The sequence below is a fragment of the Rattus norvegicus genome, chromosome 4 (genome assembly GCF_021556685.1).
Source record: "Rattus norvegicus strain SHRSP/BbbUtx chromosome 4, alternate assembly SHRSP_T2T, whole genome shotgun sequence".
Classification (NCBI taxonomy): Eukaryota; Metazoa; Chordata; class Mammalia; order Rodentia; family Muridae; genus Rattus; species Rattus norvegicus.
The window spans coordinates 104,551,248-104,573,836 of NC_141537.1; the positions used below are offsets into that span (position 1 = coordinate 104,551,248).

Here is a 22,589-nt window from a genome sequence, read left to right on the forward strand (position 1 = left end):
AGTAGAATGAAATGATGAAAACGTTTCAAAACATGAAAGCAGAAACAGAAAAACAAAACAGATAAAATTAAAAATGAAAAATTTAGGAGGTCAAATAAAAGCCTCAGATGTCAGCCTCACCAACAGATTACAAGATATGGAAGAGAGAGAATTTCAGGTCATGAAGACAAAGCAGAAGCAATGGATAAGTAAGTCAAAGAAAATGTTAAATCCAAAAACAATCCAGCAAATCAGAGACACTATAAAAACACCAAATCTACAAGTAATACAAATAGAGGAAGGAGAAAAACTCAAGTCAAAGGCAAATAATACAACTTTTAACAGAATCAAAGACATTTCTCCATCTAAAGGAGCTGCCTATTAAAGTATAAACACACAAAACACCAAACAGACAGGACTAGAAAAAAATTTCCCACAACACATAACTGAACACTAAACACTCAGGGGTGGGGTGGGGAGGAAGGATGTTAAAAGCTACAAAGACCGAGTCACATACAGACAGGCCCATTAGAATATGCCTGACTTCTTTTTTTTTTTTTAAAGATTTATTCATTTATTATATATAAGTACACTGTAGCTGTCTTCAGATACACCAGAAGAGGGAATCGGATCTCTTTACAGATGGTTGTGAGCCACCATGTGGTTGCTGGGAATTGAACTCATGACCTCTGGAAGAGCAGTCGGGTGCTCTTAACCACTGAGCCATCTCTCCAGCCCATGCCTGACTTCTTAATGGAGACTCTGAAAACCAGAAGGGTCTGAATGGGTCTTCTATAAACAGAGGGACCACAGATGCCAGCTTAGACTCCTACGCCTAGTATAGCGACCTACCACTTACAACTGACAGAGAAAGACACACATTCCACAATAAAAACAAATTTAAGCAATTTCTGTTTATCAATCCGTATCTACAGAATGTGCTAGAAGGAAACCCTCAGCGTGAAGAGGTTAATTATATTCAAGAAGACACAAAGAATCTGTAATCTCGGAACAGTAAATCAGAATGTGCAGAAACAACCCACATCATAACAACAAATAAACAGAATCAATAACCCTACTGCTCACCAACAGTTCTCAAAAAGCAATGCCCTCAATTCCCCAAATAAAGAGACACAGACTGACAGACTGGACTAGAGAGACACAGACTGACAGACTGCACTAGAAAACAGAATCCAGGGATAGAGCGATGGTTAAAAGCACTTGCAGAGGATGTAGGTTTGATTCCCAGCACCCACGTGGTGGTTCACAAATACCTGTAACTCCAGTTCTAGGAGATCCAATTCCTTCTGACCTACCTCTCCAAAGGCACCACCAAGCATGCCCATGGCTCACAGGCATACTTGTAGGCAAAAACACATAAAACAAAACGAATACATTTTAAAAAATTAAAAATGAATGTAGGATTCATCTTTTGGCTGCATCCAAAAATATACCTCACCATCAAACATAGACATCACTCCAGGGTTAAAAATAATGATAAAAATATTTAAAGCAAATAGACCCAAAAAGCAAATAGATGTGGGTATTTTAATATCTGACAAAACAAACTTCAAATTCAACCTAATCAAGGAGATAGAGGACATTTCTCCCCCCCCCCCCCCCAGAAAGGAAAAAAAAAATCCACCAAGAGGATATGGCAATTCTAAACATCTATGAACTGAACACAGGGTACCAAGTTCAAAAAAGAAATACCACTACAGCTAAAATCACATAATGACCCTCAACCAGTGATTTCAGGCAACTCATGAACAGACAAGACAGGCATCAAACTAAACAGAGAAATGTGAAGCCAAATAATGTCATAAATCAAACGGAACCAGAAGACATCTACAGAATATTTCACCCAAACACTAAAGAATACATTCTCTTATAAGCAGTTATTTGAACTTTTGCTAATATTGAACACATACTAGGACAAAAAGAAAATTTCAATAGATCTCGACTACTGAACGAAAAAAATGAGTCAAGGCTGAAATTATGAAAAAAATTAAAAATGTTTAGAACTGAATAAAAAGGAAAACACACCAGGCAGTGGTAGTGCATGCCTTTAGTCTCAGCACTGGGAAGGCAGAGGCACCGGACAGCCAAGGTACACAGAAAAATCTTGTCTCAAAAATCTATGGGCTGGACAGATGGCTCAGAGGCTAAGAGCACTGACTGTTCTTCCAGGGGTCCTGAGTTCAATTCCCAGCAACCACATGGTGGGAACTACCATCTGTAATGGGATCTGATGCCCTCCTCTGGTGTGTCTGAAGACAGTGACAGTGTACTCACATATGTAAAATAAATAAATCTTAAAAAACAAACAAACAAAAACCTAAAAACAAAACCAACCAAACAAAAAAACAAAACAAAAAGGAAATCACAACATACCTAAACTTATAGAACACTACAAAGGCAGTTCTTGATATGGAAGTTAAATCAAGATCAAATAAACAACTTAATCAGACTGGTAACTCCTAGTGAAATAGGAGCAGCAATTAAAAGTCTCACAAAGAGCCCAGGGCTAGAGGTATGCAGCTCAGAATACTATCAAAACCTTCAAAGAAGAATCAATGCCAATACTCTTCAAACTCTTCCACAAAATGGAAATGGAACATTTATTAATTCTTTTTATAGAGCCACTCTCACCCTGACACCAAAACCACACAAAGACCCAACAGAAAATACAATTATAGATCAATATCCCTTATGAACATAAATGCAAAAATTCTCAAATTTCTTGCAAACTAAATCCAAAAACATGTTTAAAAAAAAGTTATCCATTATGATGAAGTTGGAGTTATCACAGAGATGCCAGGATGGCATAAATCAATAAACATAATCCACAATATAAACAGACTGAAAGACAAAAACCACACAATCATCTCATTAGATATAGAAAAGGCCTTTGACAAAACTCAGCATCCTTTCAGGATAAAAGTTCTGGAAGTGTACAAGTACAGGGACATACCACAACACAACAAGGTGACTTCCAGCAGTCTCACAAACAATAGTAACCTAAAATGGAGAGAAATTTAAACTATCTCCACTAATATCAGGAATAAGACAAGGGTGTACATTCCTTTCATACCTGTTCAAAATAGTACTTGAAGTCCCAGATACAGCAATAAGACAACCGAAGGAGACTGTGATGGTTTGAATATGGTTGGCCCAGGGAGTAATACTATTTGTAGGTGTGATCTAGTGGAATAGCACTGTGGCCTTGTTGGAGGAAGTGTGTTACTGTGGGGATGGGCTTTGAGACCTTTCTCCCAGCTGTCTGAGGATGCTAGTCTATTTCTCTTTGTCTGCAGAACAAGATGGTGAACTCTCAATATCTCCTGTGCCATGCCTGCCTGGATACTGCCATGCTCACACCTTGATAATAATGGACTAAACCTCTGAAACTATAAGCCAGCCCCTATGATGTCTTTTAAAAGAATTGCCTCGGGGTTGGGGATTTAGCTCAGTGGTAGAGCGCTTGCCTAGGAAGTGCAAGGCCCTGGGTTCAATCCCCAGCTCCGGAAAAAAAAGAACCAAAAAAAAAAAAAAAGAATTGCCTTGGTCAAGGTATCTCCTGGTGGTGGTTTGCCCTGAAGTTATCTGTATTTTGATGCTAATTCCACTGCCCCAAGGACAGCTGCCTAGTCACACACTCAGAACTCAGGTAACTTCACCAGAACCACCTCCCCTTTGATTTTGTAGAGGTGAGGGGCAGGAACAGGATAGAAGGAGGCCTATCACTGGAGAAGGATGGGCAGGAGAGAAGTTTGGAGGAGAAGACGGGGAGAAGCCATGGCAGGTGATGTTAAGATTCTGCTCTGTGTATTTACAGGTTATCAATGTTCCTAAGGGATGGATGGTACCGGGCTTTGTATGTTTCAGTGGGCAATTATATCTTACCAACTGGGTCAAAGATTATTGTGTTGTGTGTTCTTTAATGTGTAGATTTAAGTAATGCAATGGAGTGTGGGGCAACTGGTCTGGGCCGCCGCGAAGTTGGGATGTGTTTCCGCCAAGATATCTAGCAGATATCTTGGGGCACCACGGTGCAGACCAAGTGGGGTAAAAGACCTTCATTACTTTTTTATTTTTTTATTTTTACAACAACATCTCCTCACAGCAATAAAACCCTGTAATTTTAATTTTTTTCAAATCGTATTTTTAATGATGGTTTTTAAACACTTTAACCTGCCACTAGAGGTAGTGGGAAAGAAAGGATATGGGTGAAGTGGACCTGTTCAGTAAGGTTCTTTGGAGCAATTCCCATCTGTGTAGTCTGGGAATCAGCAGTTAAGTTCACAGGTTAACAGCTGCAGCTTGATCCACTTGGAAACACTTCACGGATACACCAGCAGTCCAGTTCAGTAGAATCGGGATAGCAAACTCTAATCAGTGGTGGTGGCACTACCTAGCAGAAACAGCCAGGCCTCAGCCTTGGCTCAAGTCAACAGGAGTGACCTAGAGAAGTTCTTGGCTACGCCTCTCTCAGCAAAGATCAGCAAAGATCCAAGATCCACAGGTGTTGCACAGCTGCTGTACCAGCAAGTCAAGCTCAGCTCCTGTCCACCAAGTCCTATTTACACACTCCAAACACCACGTGTCCTCCATGTGCCTGGCCTCAGCACGGGTCTTGTCTGTCTCAGCTGACATCACTCTGTCAATCAGCCCAAGTGAATAGAAGTGGCAAGAAACTGTACTATATCACCAGAAGTTTTTGTTTGTTTGTTTGTTTCTCTCTATGGAGTCCCGACAAATGCAGCTCAACTATGCAACGTAAAGCACACCAATACACTCATGCTGTTAATAAAGAATCCTTTGGGGTTGGGGATTTAGCTCAGTGGTAGAGCGCTTGCCTAGGAAGCGCAAGGCTCTGGGTTCGGTCCCCAGCTCCGAAAAAAAGAACCCCCCCCAAAAAAAGAATCCTTTATCAAGTGTCTTTTCATGTGCTTGCTTTAGCACACCCTCTCTCCTGCATCCATCTGCTTCAGCAAAATATTCCTTGAGTCTGCCTTAGCCTTTTACACCCGTGCCCATGTTAACGAAATGTTCCTTCATGTGTTTGCCTTAGCAAAACACCATCCAACTGACCCTTAAGTCTCCACTTCAAAACCCTAAGACAGAAGTTGGTACCAAAAGTGGGGTATTCCTGTGATAAGCCTGACTATGCCTTTGTTTGGAAGAATGTGGATTTCGGGGCTTTGGAAAGCAGTGGAATGCTTTAAGTGGGGCTTAACAGGCCATCCTAGTAGGAATATGGAAGACTGTGTTTTGCTGACTGTGTAAACCTGGCCCAAGAAGTTTCAGTGGAGAAGAGTTTCAGTATGTAATCTAGAGACTGTTTTTTGTGGTATTTTGGTGAAGAATGTGCTGTTTTTTTCCTTTGTCTGAAGAGTCTAGCTGAGAGATTTATATTAATTGCATTCACCAAGAAGTATCAAAAAAGCTCAGCAGGGACTTTTGTTCTCTGCTCATGCATTCTGATCAAGCATAGCAAGCTTATAATATACGAGCTTAAAAATTCAAAGTGTGTGGTTCAAGTAATAATAAAAGGGCACCAAGAAGTGAAATGGACCTGAAACCTGTGTTCAGGAGATAAAGATATTAAGGGAGTGGTGATCTCTGGGCAAGATCACACCCAGCTAAATTTACTGTTTATAGTTGCAGTTGAACAAGGATTAATTTGGACTTTTAGTCTGGAAATAACCACAAAAGTTAAGGAGATACTAAGAAGCCAGAGAGGATCTCCAATGGAGAGGAGTAATAGAATATTGTAAAAAAAGGACAGATGGGGGTTGGGGATTTAGCTCAGTGGTAGAGCGCTTGCCTAGAAAGCACAAGGCCCTGGGTTCGGTCCCCAGTTCCGAAAAAATAAAAATAAAAAAAAGGACAGATGAAGGGGAAACTAGAGTAAGAACATTAAATAGGAGAGGGGGAAGAGAGAAAAGGGTAAAAGAGAATTTGGGTAGAGACAACTAACACTAAAGGCCATTTGAAAAACCATATATAAACATACTACTGTAGTAACTTCCTAACATAAACGAAAGAAATGCAAATGCAGTCACCAAATAATGTCCCAACTTACAGTTCCAGAAATGGGTTACTTCTTTTTTTTTTTTTTTTAAGATTTTTTTATTTTATTTAATGTATATGAGTACACCATCTCTGTCTTCAGACACACCAGAAGAGGGCATCATCAGATCCCATTCTAGATGGTTGTGAGCCACCATGTGGTTGCTGGGGATTGAACTCAGGACCTCTGGAAGAGCAATCTGTGCTCCTAACACTGAGCCTTCTCTCCAGCCCAAATGGGTTGCTTCTTGTTGCGTTGTTGGTCAAAGGGGCTTTACCAAAACTCCCAAACATCACAGACCATTGCCAAAATTATTGTTTATTCTTCACAACCTGATGGTAAGGCTCTATTGTAGAAAATATTTACTCATGTTCTCCAACCCAGAGAAGTTAACTTGTGCCCTACTGGAAGCTTCACCCCTGCAAGTAGTCATGGCACTACTAGACGGTACTCTGCACATTACTTGAGAAAAAAGGTAATCATTAATATCATTAGCTACAAACCCTAAGATCTACAACAGTGATCTACCTATAGGGTATATTGGGTGCAATAAAAGCATAAATGTTATGGGTGTAATCAACCACTTTCTGATTATATACAAGGCCTACTCCATGAAATGGAACCCATATCTGATACTGCTAAAATGGCCAAGAATCAGTCCTACTCTGATACAAAAACATAGCATTAAAATGACTCCTAATAACATAGTACTATATTCATAGATCACATCGGAGAAATTCTTTCAGTAGCTGGGAATCTATTTGGATTCCTTTCAGTAGCTTTTGATAGCAAAGACACACAACTGGACAATGTGCAGACAGCGAGGTAGAAGCCCCATGCCCAGGTGTAGTCAGCCAACACAAAATGAACTCAATGGTATTTTTGTAGACTTTTTGTTTTAATTTGCTTGCTTTGGGATTTTTTTCCCCCCTCTTACTGGTCATTTGCTTATTTATTTAGATTTTCCTTTTTGTGGTTTTGTGCTGTGTTCTTGGGTTTTTGTTGTTTGCTTTTTTTGTTTTGTTTTGTTTTTGAAAGAGAGAAAAAAAGAACATAATACATGGGAAGGGAGGCTGTGAGGATCTTGTAGAAACGGGGAGAGACAAAAATATGATTAAAATATAGTATATGAATTTTTTTCACAAATGGGGGACTGGTATTTCCAAATGGTGAAGTCTTGGTCACTGGCTAATTCCATCATTAAAAGTACTAATGGTTTGTTCATCTCAGAGATGATGTGCCTTTGACTTTTTTTTTTTTTTTGGTTCTTTTTTTCAGAGCTGGGGACCGAACCCAGGGCCTTGCGCTTCCTAGGCAAGCGCTCTACCACTGAGCTAAATCCCCAACCCCGTGCCTTTGACTTTTTAAAAAGATATTTTTATTATTTTTTAAATTATGCCCATGTATGTACCCATTAGTGCAGAATTTAGAAGAGTGTCAGATCCTCGAAACAGAAGTTATAGATGGTTGTGAGCCACTCAATGTGTGTGCTGGGAACTGAACTTGGGACCTTTCAAAGAGCAGTAAGTGCTCTTAACTGCTAAGCCATCTCTCCAGCCTGTCCTTTTTGTTAGCTGTTTAAGAAACCATACAGAGAGGTAGGATTAATCAAAGGGCAAAGACACTTGCCACCAGGACTGGCAATCTGAGTTAAATTTCCAAGGTACACATGGGGAAAAGAACTAATTTCTGCAAGTTACACACACACACACACAACTTTTTTCTTAAAAGACTTATAGTCATATATGGTGGTACATGCCTGTAATCCCAGCACTAAGGACCAATATCAGCATGAGCTACAGAGCATCAGTGAAATTTTGTTTCAAAAAGAACAGGGGAAGAGGAAGTGGGGAGGCCTGGCGTATTGTACATGAGTGTCTAGTTCAACACAAGCAAGCCAGCCACTGATCCCAGCACTTGGGAGGTAGAGGTAGTAGGATAATCACAAAATCAAGGCCAACCTAAGCTACCTAAGACCTTATTGGTTAAGAACAAAAATATTAAAACAAAGCATAAAACACACATATTGAGGTTCTCAGATATACAGGCCCACTTTGTTCTAACACTGCTGGACCCTCAGTAGGATAGTTAGATAATGCATATTCTTTTCCTGAGGAACAGGCTCAGATCTTCCTATAGCCTTTCACCAGCAGTAAATAGTCCCTCTGTTGCATCCTTTCCTGTAACCCTGACACCTGTACCTCATTAGACCCTTTTCTGAGACAGGAAGCCCAGATTGGCCTTAACTTCCAGAGGATGTTCCTTAACTACCAAAGGATGACCTTGAATTCTGATCTTGCCTCCATCTTCCAAGTGCTAGGATTATGGGTGTGTACACCATACCCACACTTTTTTAAATTAGCTTCTCTTTAATTGAAGTGTTCTTTTTCCATCACTTAGCGTATACAGAGAATTAGTTTTAAATGGATCACCTTTCTTTTTTTTGTCTTCTCAGAATTAAGGCCAATTAATTGGATAAAAAGAAGAAAAATCAAACACTAGGAGGAAAATCTAACTTGTTCGACCTTGGATGCCCTTGCTGTGTTTCCTCAGGAGAGCTGTTTCTTCTACTGTCTGTGGCTGCTAAGAGCTGCTTGAAATGAAGGGTTGGTTGCACACCTGTGAGAAGCTTTGCACTAAAGAACAAGAAACAAACACCAGAAACTATTTAAAACTAAAAAATATGTGTTCAGATGTTTTTTGTATGTAACCATGTGCATGTCTGATTCTCAGAGGCCAAAAAAGAGGGTATCAAATCCTGAACAAGAGTTACAGATGGTTGTGGGTCACTGTGGTGGTTTGAATATGCTTGGCCCACATTGTGGCATTATTAGGAGGTGTGGCCTTGTTGGAGGAAGTGTGTCACTGTGGGTGTGGGCTTTAAGAACCTCATTCTAGCTGCCTGAAAGCCAGTCTTCTCCTAGCTGCATTCAGAACAAGAGGTATAACTCTCAGCTCCTCCAGCGCCATGCCTGCCTAGAAGGGGCCATACTTCTTACCATAACTATAATAGACTGAACCTCTGAACCTATAAGTAAGTCCCAATGTTGTCCTTTGTAAGAGTTGCCATGGTCATGGTATCTCTTCACAACAATGAAACTCTAACTAAGACAGTCACGGTGTGGGGACCAAGAATTGAACCCTGGTCCTTTGAAAAAACAACCAGCCAGCCCTCTAAATCATTTTTCTGGGCTGGAGAGATGGCGCAGCAGTTAAGAGCACTGACTGGTCTTCCAGAGATCCTGAGTTCAATTCCCAGCAACCACATGGTGATTCACAACCATCTGTAATGGGATCTGATGCCACCTTCTGGTGTGTCTGAAGATAGCTACAGTGTACTCATATGAATAAAGAAAATAAATCTTAAAACAAACAAAACTATCTTTCCAGCCTCATCCAGAAACTATTTAACTGTTGCCCCCTGAGTTTGTAATTCAAATCTCTGATCATCAGGTACTGTGTTTTATTTATTCATGCTATAGTGTCTCAGGATTTTCTTAGCCATAAGACCATTAACAAAACATTATTCCACAAAAGTATAAGGGCAGTCTCATACCCCATCCTTCTGACTTTTTCTTCCTACCTAGTTTCTGGCCTGGGGAGACTCAGCAGTCTGCCTGGTAGTGTTGATAGCCTGTCCCAAATAAAACTCTGCTGTAGTATAAACCAAGGCAACACTTTCTACTCTAGGTGAAAAATTAAACAACCTTTACTCTTCTCTTTTCCTTCTTATACCATTTAATTATTTTTGGTCCCTCAAGTTGTACAATGGAGGGTTTTGCACTAACAGAGGCAAGTAGGGATTGCCCTTGCAGGTCCCAGGAAATCATTTTATGGCCTCAGATGGTCAGATATATAATCCATAGTGAGTCTTAAGACCTCCCCCCAGGAGTCAAAAGGTTAGGTAAAATTCAGGTATAACCTCAAACAAAATACTAAGCAGCCACTTTAGAAGAAAAAGTTTTCTCTATCCCAGTACAAGCAAGCAATTCAAAATTTTGTGCACACACACACACACACACACACACACACACACACACACACACACATTTTAACAAAGTTAAAGAGTTTAGCCCTAACCAGATCATTTATATTTTTAGTTTATACAAAAATCATACAACACATACATTAACATAAGAACCCTCTGTTTGCTCATCTCAGCTAGTTCTAGAAATATACAATTAAAAAAGAAACTGATCAAAAATAGAAAACTATGCAGTAACTTCTACCCTAAACACAAAATTCAAATGCCACATGGGTTATTGCCAATCATTAACAATGATTTCAAATATCCCCAGTTTTAAAACATCAGCATGCTACTTTTGGTTATCTTGTTCTTTATCTTCACTTTATGTTATTTACTATAAATAACCTAGTTAATTATCACACTAACAACTTTAGAATGGATTTAGACTCTGGCGTGAGATAAACAATAACATACTCCCTATTTTGTGTGACACATACCAAGACCAACTATTTTACAGCACCAGGCATGGTGCTGGAGCAGAAGTTCAGAGTTTTTATCTGATCACAACTGGGAATGGTGTGGGCTTTTGAAACTTGAAGACCACTTCCAGTAGCATACCTTCTCCAAAAGGGCCCACAACTCTGCCCATTTAAATAACATTTAAATTTAAAAAAAATAAGAAAAATGTGACAAAAATCTCACTAATCTACAAAACCTAAAATACTTATTATTTGGCCCTCATGCAAGAGTCTGCCAACTGTATTATTTCATAATTTTTTTCTGCTGTTATGAAGAGACATCATGACCAAGGTAACTTGTAAAATGAAGCACTTAACTGGAAGCTTGCTTACAGTTCAGAGGGTAAATTCATGACCATCATAGCAGGGGGCAGGGGGCAGGGAGCAGGGAATAGGGAATAGGGAGCAAGGGGACAAGGGGCTGGCATGGTGCTGGAGCAGAAGCTGAGAGTTTTTATCTGATCACAACTGGGAATGGTGTGGGCTTTTGAAACCTTAAAGACCACTTCCAGTGACATACCTCCTCCAAAAAGGCCCACAACTCCCCCAACACCACACCCCTACTCTTCAACTATATAAGCCCTGTAGGGGCCATTCTTATTTAAACCACACACCAACCCTATTCCAGCAACAAGTACCCAGGTATATTTCAGATAACTCAAGTAAATGGTATGTTCACAGTAAATCATCAAAATCCAGTTGTTCACTTGTGCATCCCCCTGGGTTCAATTCATAGCACCATGTATATTGTGGTGATCTGGGCCAGTGGCATGACTCAGTCAGTTAAAGTGCTTGCTAGTTTGCAGCAGAAACCTGATGACTTGAGTTCAATCCTAAGAATCCACAGTGGAAGAGAAAACTGACTCCCAAAGCTGTCCTCTGATCTCCACATATACAATATGACACCCATAAACCTGAATTCTCTTATCTTCGACTCCTGACACATTCCTTTTTCCCTTCTCTCTTTCTCTTTCATACACACTCACACACATCTTTCATACAGAATTTTTCATCTGTTCATGAATATCACTTAGCTCCCATAGCCAACTAAAGCATCTCTCAGAATGAGAGCACAACCCTCAATACATTATAGCAGCTCGAATATCATGTAAAGATTGCTGAAACAATAATGCTTCAGTTTTAATACTGGTCTATCCAAAGAGGTGTTGGAGCATAGATAAGTAAACCTATTTTTCTTCTGGAAACATGATCAACTGTTATGTTAAGTAGGCTGCCCATGTTCTCATATTATGCAGCTCTATTTCACTCGGTTTAAAGACATCCAAGAGTCCTTTCTCAAATCCTCTTTATTCTACCCTAGGTAAGACAGACCTATCAAAATATCTCTCTTCTGTTTTACAAATAAATTTTCTTACAAAGTTCCCCTCATAGTACCTAAAAGAAAGAGTAACTTACTCAAGAGCAGGCCTTAGAACTCTGACTTTTAATGCTTCTAATATTCGATTTAATTCCACAAATGGTTCTTTCTGACTTGGGTCCACAGACAGACCAGACTCCTAGAAGGAAAAAACAGACAAACAGACAAACCTGTTAGTATAATCATTCACAGTGGGAAAAGCTGATCTAGACTATAAAATACAGGGCTGTCAAAGATAATTTTCTTTTAGCATATACTTCTGGGGCAGAAACAGAGACTGTCCAACCTCTATGCTTCAGTCAAATCTGAGCCAAGCACCAACCTTGAACTCTAGCTGAGTGCGGTTCTGCACTCAGGCCAATGCGAAGTAAATACATACTCTTCCCTGGGACGGAAGGTACAGCTGGAGTCTGGCCACAAGCAGAGGAGGGCTCACTGGGAACTGCAGAGCTACGAGGAGTGTCTAAGAATTTCACGGGACAGGTGCTATGAGCCTCTCTTACTACCTTTCTTTCTATACGAAAAGAACAAACTTTGTTTAAGCTTCTATCTTGAGTCTGTTACTTGCAAACAAAGTGATCTTCAATAAGACAATTTACTGTGAGGTCGGTATGGACACACGCACCTCTAAAGGTACAAAGCAACCCACGTATCATTGATTTTAACCGTCTCAAACAGAAAGGCTCAGATTATAGACTGGTTTATGCTGCAATTTAAATAGTTTATCTTTTGAGTTCTTCATTTTTCTTAAACAACAACAACAATGCAACAGAATGGAGTTTGGAGAAATGAATAAGGGCTGAATACTGAATCCCCCATTTCCTTCCCTGAATGGCCCTGGGTATATTCCTTGGTTCTCCAAACCTCACACTCCTTATGTGTGGAATAGCAACAATAACTCCTAATGCAAGGAAAAGCAGGGTGTGGCCTGAGTAAACACATAATACACAGCAGTTACTACTATCGTGACTACATGGTGTTCCTGGCTAACAGAAGTAAGATGGCCAATGCCCACCTCATGTAAATTTTAACCTGAAATTTCATTTGATATAGTTTTATTAGATCAGAAAACCAAACATCACTATTTTTGTTTCTTTTTTCTGCTATATTAACATTCCCTATCACAGGAAGAAAAGGATCTGGAGTAAATGGTGCACACCACTAAATGTAGCACTGGGGAGACTGAAACAGGAGGAGTCAAGGCCGCCTGGGCCACACAGGAAAAGTAGTATTACTTTGACACTTTGACTCATGACCAGAAATCAACCTACCAGACTCCGAACAAAGAAATAACAATTTGGATATTAAACTCTGAGTGTAATTTCCTCTGAGTGTAATTTCTTGAGGAAAGGGCAATTCAGATACTAAATTATAGCACTAGAATCTTCATAGTTAAAAAATTTCCTAGCAAAATTACTTATTCATGCTAATTAAAATATTACAAATCGACCTACAGTCTGAGGTGCCCCCAAGTCCCACCCGCAGACACTGCAGACCCCACAGCACGGCCTTGTTTGTTTCCCTATGCCTCACTGGCACATGCTTACCTGGCAGAGCTCCTCGGCCACGTCCAGCATTCCTTGTCGGAAGAAGTGTTCCACCATGACTTCATTGAGAAGCCGCTGGCTGTCTGCCTGCCAGCAGCCATCTATTCCCACACTGCTAATGTCAGAATCAAAATTCTGGGGGCAAATGGAAAATAATCGTGTATAGATGACTTTCTTTTTTCACCTCACTTAACAGAAAGAAACATCTTACAGAAAGGTCTACATCTTCCGTTGGTGTTATCAGGAAGTACTCAATTCAATTCATCTACACAATCACAGGCAGGGATTTTCCTAGTGCTTCTTTTAAATCTTTTCACTCCTGGAGATTACTGGTAGATAAATATGAACTTAAAAAAAAAATCAAGAAGCACTCTAGGAAAATGTATAGACTTAACACTGACTTCTGTGAAACCAAAATCAATAAGCCAATTTCTGGGCATTATACTATAGCAATATTTTCAGATGTATGCTGTAGTAATCTGTTAAAAGCATGCTCAATGCAGCTCTGTCTGGAATGTGAAGGACAGAAATACACACAGCACACATATGCATGCATATATGCACATACACACACACACACACACACACACACACACACACACACACACACACACACACACACACCCTCTTTGGACATAGAACTGCTACATGGCACAGCCCACTAACTGCAGTTCTGAGGCTGGGACTGAGGAGACAGGTGGTGTAAAGGGTGGTTTCTATTATTAGGCCTACATTTGAGCTGTGGATACTAGTTTTGACCCCACAGAGCATACTTCTGACTTTGAAAACCGAAGTAAGATAGACTGGCTACTCAGAAGTACAATCAAGACAACTGTGAACCAAATTGAATTGCAACCCACAGAAGACTAGCATCTGCCCATCAGAGGGCAACTCAAGATTTGTTTAGCATAGAAGGAACCAAACACAGTTCACATGATACAGAAGAGGAAGTGGCAAGCACCAAGGCCAAAATGACAAATGCTGAAACCCAAGACTTCTAAGCTATCATTACAAAAATGTTCTCCAAAAAGGGCAAATACTCTTTTGAAAAACGCATTGTTGTTCTTCCTTTCTACCACATGAGTTCTAGAGACAGAACTCAAAATTGTCAAATTCTGAGGCATTCTTTGCTGTCTGAACCCAATCTCAGGCCCCAGAAAGCAAACATTCTTGAAACATCAAGGACAGAGTAAAGAATTAGAAGACACAGTAACCAAAATAAACTCACCAGAGACACAGAAAAGCAGGAACAAAGTGGCAGTGCAAGAAGCCAGTAAACGTTACCATACATATTATCCAATTAGAAAACAGAAAAACAAGATGCAAAGCAAAACAAAACACAAATGAGCAGAGTCTGAACAAGTGGGAAAATAACAAGATATAGTATGTGTCACCAAAGGATGGGAAAAAGAATTGCCAGACAGATACACTTAGACCCAAGCAATTTAGAAAACTCCCACTTGAGTGCATCAAAATGTTAACATCTAAACAAAACAAAAATGAATCTTAGCCCAAGGCAACCAGCTGAGAAAAAAATGGCCTGTAGGACTAAAGAGACAATGTTCAGTTGAGCTAAGACTAATTCAGACCCCAAACACCCATGTAAAGCTGAATTTAGCACACATTTACAATCTCAGAGTTCCTACACAAGCAAGATGGGAGGCAGAAACAGGAGAATCTCCAAAAGTTCATAGGCCAGCTAGCTTGACATACAGACATAGTAGGAATAAGAACACCTGAGGTTGTCATGAGCAAGTGTGCATGTGTGTAGACTTAAGAGAAAAGAAAAATGGCCCATTACTTTCAGAGGGAACAGAGGGACTAGGATTTCAATGATTATAGATTTCACAACAGAAACTATTGAGTTAAAAGGATGTTATAGTACCAAAAACAAACAAACAAACAACAACAATAAAAAAGAAAGAATCGGTATTCCAGAATTATTATATATCCAGTAAAAATATCCTTCAGGAAGGAAGATGAAGTAAGCATTCTCTGACAAAAAAGATTTTGTTTTGGCAGATTTACATCAAGACTAAAAAAAGAAGTCAAGTGAAGATGGCACATGCCTTTAATCCCAGCACTGAGGCAGACAGATCTCTGTTAATTCAAGGTCCAGGATAGCCAGGACAACACAAAGAAACCCTGTCTCAAAACCAAACCAAACCAAACCAAACCAAAAAAAAAGAGTGAAGAAAGAACAAATCTGTATCATGGTCTCAAAGTTTTCTGTCTAGTTCGTTTTTGCCTTAAGTCTCTATTGTTTAATTTTTTAAAACTACACAAATCAATGAAACAAGATCATCTGGATATATCTGAAATTACAATTCCTGGCAACCTTTGCTTAACTAGCCTAATCAATAGAATACTAGAATACTAGTTTATAGAAAAGAATAGCCTATAAGTAACCTACAGCAGCAAACAAAAAAGTGATCTTTTCCAAAGTTGAGCACATTTTTCCATAGTGATCTTTTCAGGTTTTAGATGTCCTTGCAGGAGCTAAGGTAAATACATCAAAATCTGAAATCATTCAGGCAAAATGAAAGCTAAAACCCCAGTATTGTTATATCTTAATTTTCATTTATTGTAAGACCTTTTCATTTTCAATTTTTATTTCCTTTGACAATTACATACATGAATATAATATAGTCGTATCATATTCATTCCCCATTTACTGCCTTTTTGGTGCTTTTAGATCACTTCTTCCTAGTAAGAACCCCCTACTTTCATGTCTTTTTTCTTACTACTGACTCAGGAGTTTAACTGAGTTACTTGCATGAACACAACCAGAGTGTTTTTTATAGTAGTATGAATAATTTAACAGTGAAGAAAAAGGACTGCCCTTCCTCCAGCAGCCATCAACTGTCAAAAGTTCCTTCACCAGGAATGGGAACTCAGGAGCCCTCCATCATCACTCCTATCTAATCTCTTAAACTAGAACCTAACCGGCGGAAAAAAACAAATAACCTAATGCTAACATGATGCTCACATGAACTTCCTGATCCACAGCACTAATGAAGCACAATCTCTTATAAAGGTTTGAGTTTTACTTCTACTTATCAGAGAGCCAACACTTGAAAATTGATTCATGGCAGGTCACTGACACTTTTTTAAAAAGCAATTTACATCTTGTGTGCTGTCTGTAACAACCAGAAAAATGGACTGGTGATATTTTGCTTTTCTTCTTCTGGACTCAACTAGAAACCCACAGTATGATGGGTCTATTTTACACCCCAGAGGACATTCAAACAAGTAAAATACTGGGTATCTAATGATTGAATTCACTGCAAACTCAGAATCTGCCTATAATTCTCCACACACCTAAGCATATGTAATAAACAAAAGCCACCTGACTCAGTTCCACTCCTCACTGATTTGTGAACAAACACAGCCCTAGGTGGTAATGACTCGTCTAATAATTACTTCTCAATCTTATAAACTTATCAGCAGCTATTTAATTCACCAGGAAAGAAAGAAGACAATTATGGAAAATAAAAAATGCTTTCAAAGGTATTTTTACTCGTTAATATATATTATCAGTTTGCTTGTTTTTGAAAACAGGGTTTATGGCTCAAACACACTATGTAATAAAAGATGATCTTGAACTCCTGGCACCCTGCCTTCCTCCCAAGTGCAGAGACTGAGTATACAGATACCACATCTAACATACTATCAGAATTCCAATAGTTACTGACAGCTTCCTGCCGAAGGACTGTACCTCCAGCTTCTCGTGAGAACTATGGAAGTCATCTCCACATCCCACCTCTGTAGGCATTCTGGCCATCCAAACATGTGGGTAATAAAGATGCCCCTTGCAATGAATAACCATGGTCCTGCCTGTCTTAGTTAGGGTTTTACTGCTGTGAACAGACACTATGACTAAGGACAATATTTAATTGAGGCTGGCTTACAAATTCAGAGGTTCAATCCATTATTGTCAAGGAGGGAGCATGGCAGCATCCAGACAGGCATGGTGCAGAAGGAGCTGAGAGTTCTACTACATCTTCACTTGAAGGCTGCTAGCAGAATACTGGCTTTCCAAGCAGCTAGGATGAGGGTCTTAAAGCCCACACCCACAGTGCCACATCTTCTCCAACAAAGCCATACCCACTCCAACAGGGCCACACCTTCTAATAGTGCCACTCTCTGGGCCAAGCAAATACCAACCATCAACACTGCCTAAGATCAGACAAAGCCTTTCTTTCCTTCTGCCTTCTTTTCCTACAGCTACTTTTAAAATATCTAACAGTTACCACTAATGCTATCTTCTCAAATAATAAATTCTTTGGATAATTACTTTCCTTGAGATACATAACAAAAATAAGTGCCTATTGAGAAACCTTTTAGTCTAGCATTTAAACAATGGTATGGTTTTATAAGGATGCCCTTCATAGATTTTCACTTTCTTAACGCTTTCTATGGTTACCACCACATAGGTAAGAAAAATAGAACAGCCTTTCCAGTAAGATTGTCTTTAATCACACTGAAACTTTGTAACATAGTTGCCTGTCTTGGACAGTTTCTAAACTCCCTTCAACCACCTATTCTTTCACTTTAAACAATTAAGGGAGACTAGAAACCCTTTCACAGTTTATGTTCTGGTTGCATGTAATAAAAATTAAAGCCAAAATATAAATGGATGTTGAGGGGGTGCAATACAAGTCAACTCCCTTCCTCATAACTGTAGGTTCTTACTCACTATTGCATCAGAGCTGGTACTCCTTCCAACCTGTTACTAGGTGACCAAACATATTCACACGGCTACCCAGGAAATCAACAACACTGTGAACCAGCAGAGGCACTAATGTGAAGAAACACCTCTATTATTAGCATCATGTTTTACTTTTCTTCCCTTTCATATTTGTAAAACAAATTTACATAGCATTTAGGAAGCAGAGGCCAGAGGATCTAGAGTTCAGTGGGGTCAGCCTGGTTACACAGCAAACTAAAACCAAACAGTATGCCAAGCATGGTGGCACATACCTTTAATTCCAAAACTTGGGAGGCTGACGCTGGTGGATCTCTGAGTTTGAGGCCATGGTGGTCTACAGAATGAGTTCCAGGATAGCCATGTCTACCCAGAGAAACCCTGTCTTAAAAAACAAACAATAAAGCAAAGAGAAGCCTGGTATGAGATTTCACACAGGGAGGAAGGATTCAAACAAGAACCAAAAAAGGAATAGCAAAGTGAGTCCATTTGTGCAAGGTGCAATAAAACTTGGAAAAAGAAAACCACAACACACAAAATCTGGAGATTGGAGGGTGGAGAAGCACAAAACTTCATCATGTAGCCATGAGAACAAACAGTCTACTTGAATACAATCAAGTAGGTTTAAAGAGTGGTTTTCATTGGTCACCTAAATACATTCATGAATTATAGTTACTGAGCAGTCCACAATAAAACAGTGTTTGCTTTCATTCCTAAGTGCCAACTCCCAGTGTTATTTTTAAGCTTCCCATCTACTTTGAAGAAAAACTAGCACATGAACCCAACAACAGGTTGCTGTTGCACCTACAAGAGACTGGTTTTCTTCCTCAGTATCTAGTGAATGTGGGTCAGTAAGAGAGAGTAGACTCCAAAGGTCTCCAGTAAGGAGACCTAGACTGGGAGAGACTGCTACTTCATATTCAACTCACAAAGAGTATGGAAGCAAACCCCCAACTGAAAGACAAACAGACCATCTAAAAGGAAACCATGGGCCAAAGAATATGAAATTCACGAGAGATCACAGGTGAAAAGTTGCTCCCCCTCAAAAGACAGGAAAGGCAAAGTGATATGACCACATACTATTTCACACCCACCTGGTTAATCTTCAAAAGTTTTAATATCTGACCACTGTGATGAGAAATGAGGGGACAGCACTGTCACACGTGTTGAGCAGGACTGTAAACTGGTTAAGCCCTTAGGGAAAAATCTGGCAACACCTTGTAAAGCTGATGCTAAGGTTTCAGACCTGTGAGGACATAACCTTGTATATTAGCATATGCTAGACAGCAGTACTTCACAAGCTGTGGCTGGGAATGAGCTTGGTAGTGTAGCACAATCAGTGGTGTAGGTGAACTCTAGATGCCAACACTATCTTTTTTTGACACTCTTTTATCTCCTCTGTACAGCACTCATACTCACACCTCTGCTTTGGTATTCAAAGTTAGAAGAAAGACAGGTTCACACTGCTAAGCTTTTACATTATAAGCATAAAGACATACTAAACCACAGCACACGCTGCGCTCTTACAAGATAAACATGCTCCACAGCTTCCTGTCTGTCGCTCCCTTGTTCCTCAAGGATCTCACATCCCCATCTGCTACCCCACTGGCTCTTAGAACAGAACAGAGACACGTCAGTGACTTATTCTCCCAAAGATGGCAAGCATCTTTTTCCATTTTACAAGGAAAGGAGAAAGATTCCTAAGTATACCGCAGGTGCTCCTAAGGCACTAAAGATCACTTCGCCCAAGCAATTCTAATTGAGAAGGTTCCTTAAAGTCTCAGCTCTAGATTTTAAACTCAGTTTTCCCATTTGCTCTCTGGTTCTAACATAAACCTCAGTTTTCACATACCTAGGATTGCAGTTGTTGGGATTCAAATTAAATTAAACCATTAGTCAAGAAGATGTAAATGTTCTACCCATATTCATCCAAAGTAAATATTTAACCTGCAAAAGGTCTGAATCAGTCCTTGCCACCAATTCTGATGCCACATGTAAAATAATCTCCACTAGAAAACACAAGCTTTTATAAAGTTTTACTAGTATTGTTGTGTGTATATAATGCGACTGTGAAAACAGGCGGACACATGAGTGCCACGGCACATATATGGAGGGCAAAGGGTAACTTGCTGAAAGGAATCAGTTCTCTCCTTCACCACAAGTTCTAAGGATCAAACTCAGGACACTAGTCTTGTTCAATTTGCACTTTTTTCTCCTGAGCCATTAGAAAATACAAACAAAACAAGCACATAAAAAACAACAAATTCAGCAGGAGGTGGTGGTACCCACCTTTAGTTCCAGCACTAGGGAAGCAGAGGTGGGTAGCTCTGAGTTTGAGGCCAGCCTGGTCTGTAGAGTGAATTCCAGAATAGCTAAGGCTATGAGAGAAACCATGTCTCAAAACCACAAAACACAACAACAAATTCCTTAATTCAAAAATCACTTAAACTGGGTGTGGTAATAAATCTACACACACACACACACACACACACACACACACACACACACACACACACACACACACACCACTTGAATCTAGTCACAGTCTAGATTTATATGCACAATTTACTGTATAGGTCTTTTTGTGCCTTTTGGCCTAATGTGCCATGGGTGCTAGACCAAGCCCAGTATTTCATCTTCTACCTTCCCGAGCAGGTAATGTGGGAATATGCCAGTCCAGAGGATTCTTCTGGCCCCAATCCTATGAGACCTGACTACCAGGCTTTCTTCTGTGGTCTATACTATAATTCAATAAATGGTTATCATCTAAATAATGTAGCTTCATTCAGTTTGAAACAGGATTTTATTTTAACAACAAAAACAAAATCTGTAAGGCTTATAACCTAGAGCAGATACATAACAGATGGCAGGGAAAGCAAAACTGCACTCAGTTTCTTTCTGGAGAATGGTTTTCAGACTATGAGGGGCAGGGGCAGTATGGTTCCACACCAGTGCTTATGTTCGGTAAGCAAGGAACCAGAGATCACCCAGCTGTTAGTTAGGATGCTGGATTCTTACAGAGTTCTTTTTATTCAGGCAAGCTGGCTTTAAGGAAGGTGGTGGGCAAGGGATAGTATTTCAAAGATGCTCCCTCCCTCTTGGCACCCGTGCTTTGTCTCCCACGTCAGACTAGATTCCTTCCAAGACCACTACCCCACTTGCAGGACACTGCCTAACCTCATATATTCCCAGACTCCCTGTTGTTGTTAGGGAATACCATAACCAAAGCAACTTAGGGAGGAGAGGGTTTATTTGGCTTACATCGTCACATCACAGTTTACCATCAAGGGCAGTCAGGACAGGAACTCAGGACAGGGCAGGAACTGGAAAGCAGAGCTGATGCACATGCTTGCACTGCATGGCTTGCTCAACCAGCACAGCCACCTACCACACACTGGTCCCTCCTCCATTAATTATTAAGAAACTACCCAGCAGGCTTGCTGATGCTTGATCTTATGGAGGCACTGTCTAAATTGAGGTCCCCTCCTCTCAGATGACTATATATGTGTCAAACCGACATAGAACTAGCCAGCACACTCCCTTCCCTAAGGCTCTGATGAAAAACAACTACCCCGTCCTCACACACACCTGGGGAAAGATGGGAAAATCTCTGGGGCACAGTGCACACATGTGGCTGGGAAAGGTCCATCCTCAGAACAAGCGCTATGACCCAAGTAGACAAGAAACAGAGACTGTAGCAGCTCCTACTGAAACCATGCAATTTCAAAGGCAAGGACTTCCATCTTGACTGCCAAGGCCAAGCTACTTCACTGCATGCACCTAAATAAAGCTCACCAGTGACAGACTGCATTTATTATTATTATTATTATTATTATTATTATTATTATTATTATTATTATTAGTTACTTGGGTGGACAGTAGTTTGGTATGTTTTATTTCATTCTTAGGGAATGCCTTCCTTGCTTTTTAATTACTATTTTCTCTTTATATCTGTCAGCTATCCCTTTCAAAAAGTGCTTTCCAATATACATATAAAATTACATCTGTACTTCAGAACTCAACTTAGCTTTTTTGTTCTTAGTCAGAGACAATCATCTACTTTTCTTAATGTCCTTATTTCTCTTTTTAATACGTCATCTCTACTACAGAAGGATGCATTTATCACATACTGACTTTAAAGTCAGTCTATATTCTGCTTCACCCAATTCATCTCAACCGCGGTGTAAGCTAAGCACAAGATCTAACTGCTGCGTTATCTTTTGTCTACTCTTGGAACCAGTGATACTGACATAAAATTAAAATGACTACCTTATTTAAAAAATGTTAGCTACTTTCCATACTATCATTCTTTAACGTCAGCATTTTGCTTCCCCAATGCTAGCTGCTCCACCTAGTGGCAGAAAACCAGTTTGGGTAACGCAGTTCACTTTTTTACCATCCCAACATCACCCTTGC

At 39.9% G+C, this 22,589-nt stretch overlaps 1 protein-coding gene and 1 non-coding gene across 4 annotated transcripts in view; one reads left to right on the forward strand and one right to left on the reverse strand.

Moving 5' to 3' along the window:
- Rmnd5a (required for meiotic nuclear division 5 homolog A) overlaps window positions 1-22,589 on the reverse strand; it is a 56,944-nt gene that overhangs the window by 14,817 nt on the left and 19,538 nt on the right. For all 3 annotated transcript variants that reach the window (NM_001427218.1, NM_001427217.1, XM_087657407.1), the window contains 2 exon segments: window positions 11,957-12,057; window positions 13,466-13,600. In NM_001427218.1, coding sequence (NP_001414147.1) covers window positions 11,957-12,057; window positions 13,466-13,600 — 236 coding nt within the window.
- On the forward strand, window positions 5,778-5,851 carry Trnas-aga32 (transfer RNA serine (anticodon AGA) 32). Its single transcript has one exon. It is a non-coding gene; the product is annotated as a tRNA-Ser (tRNA).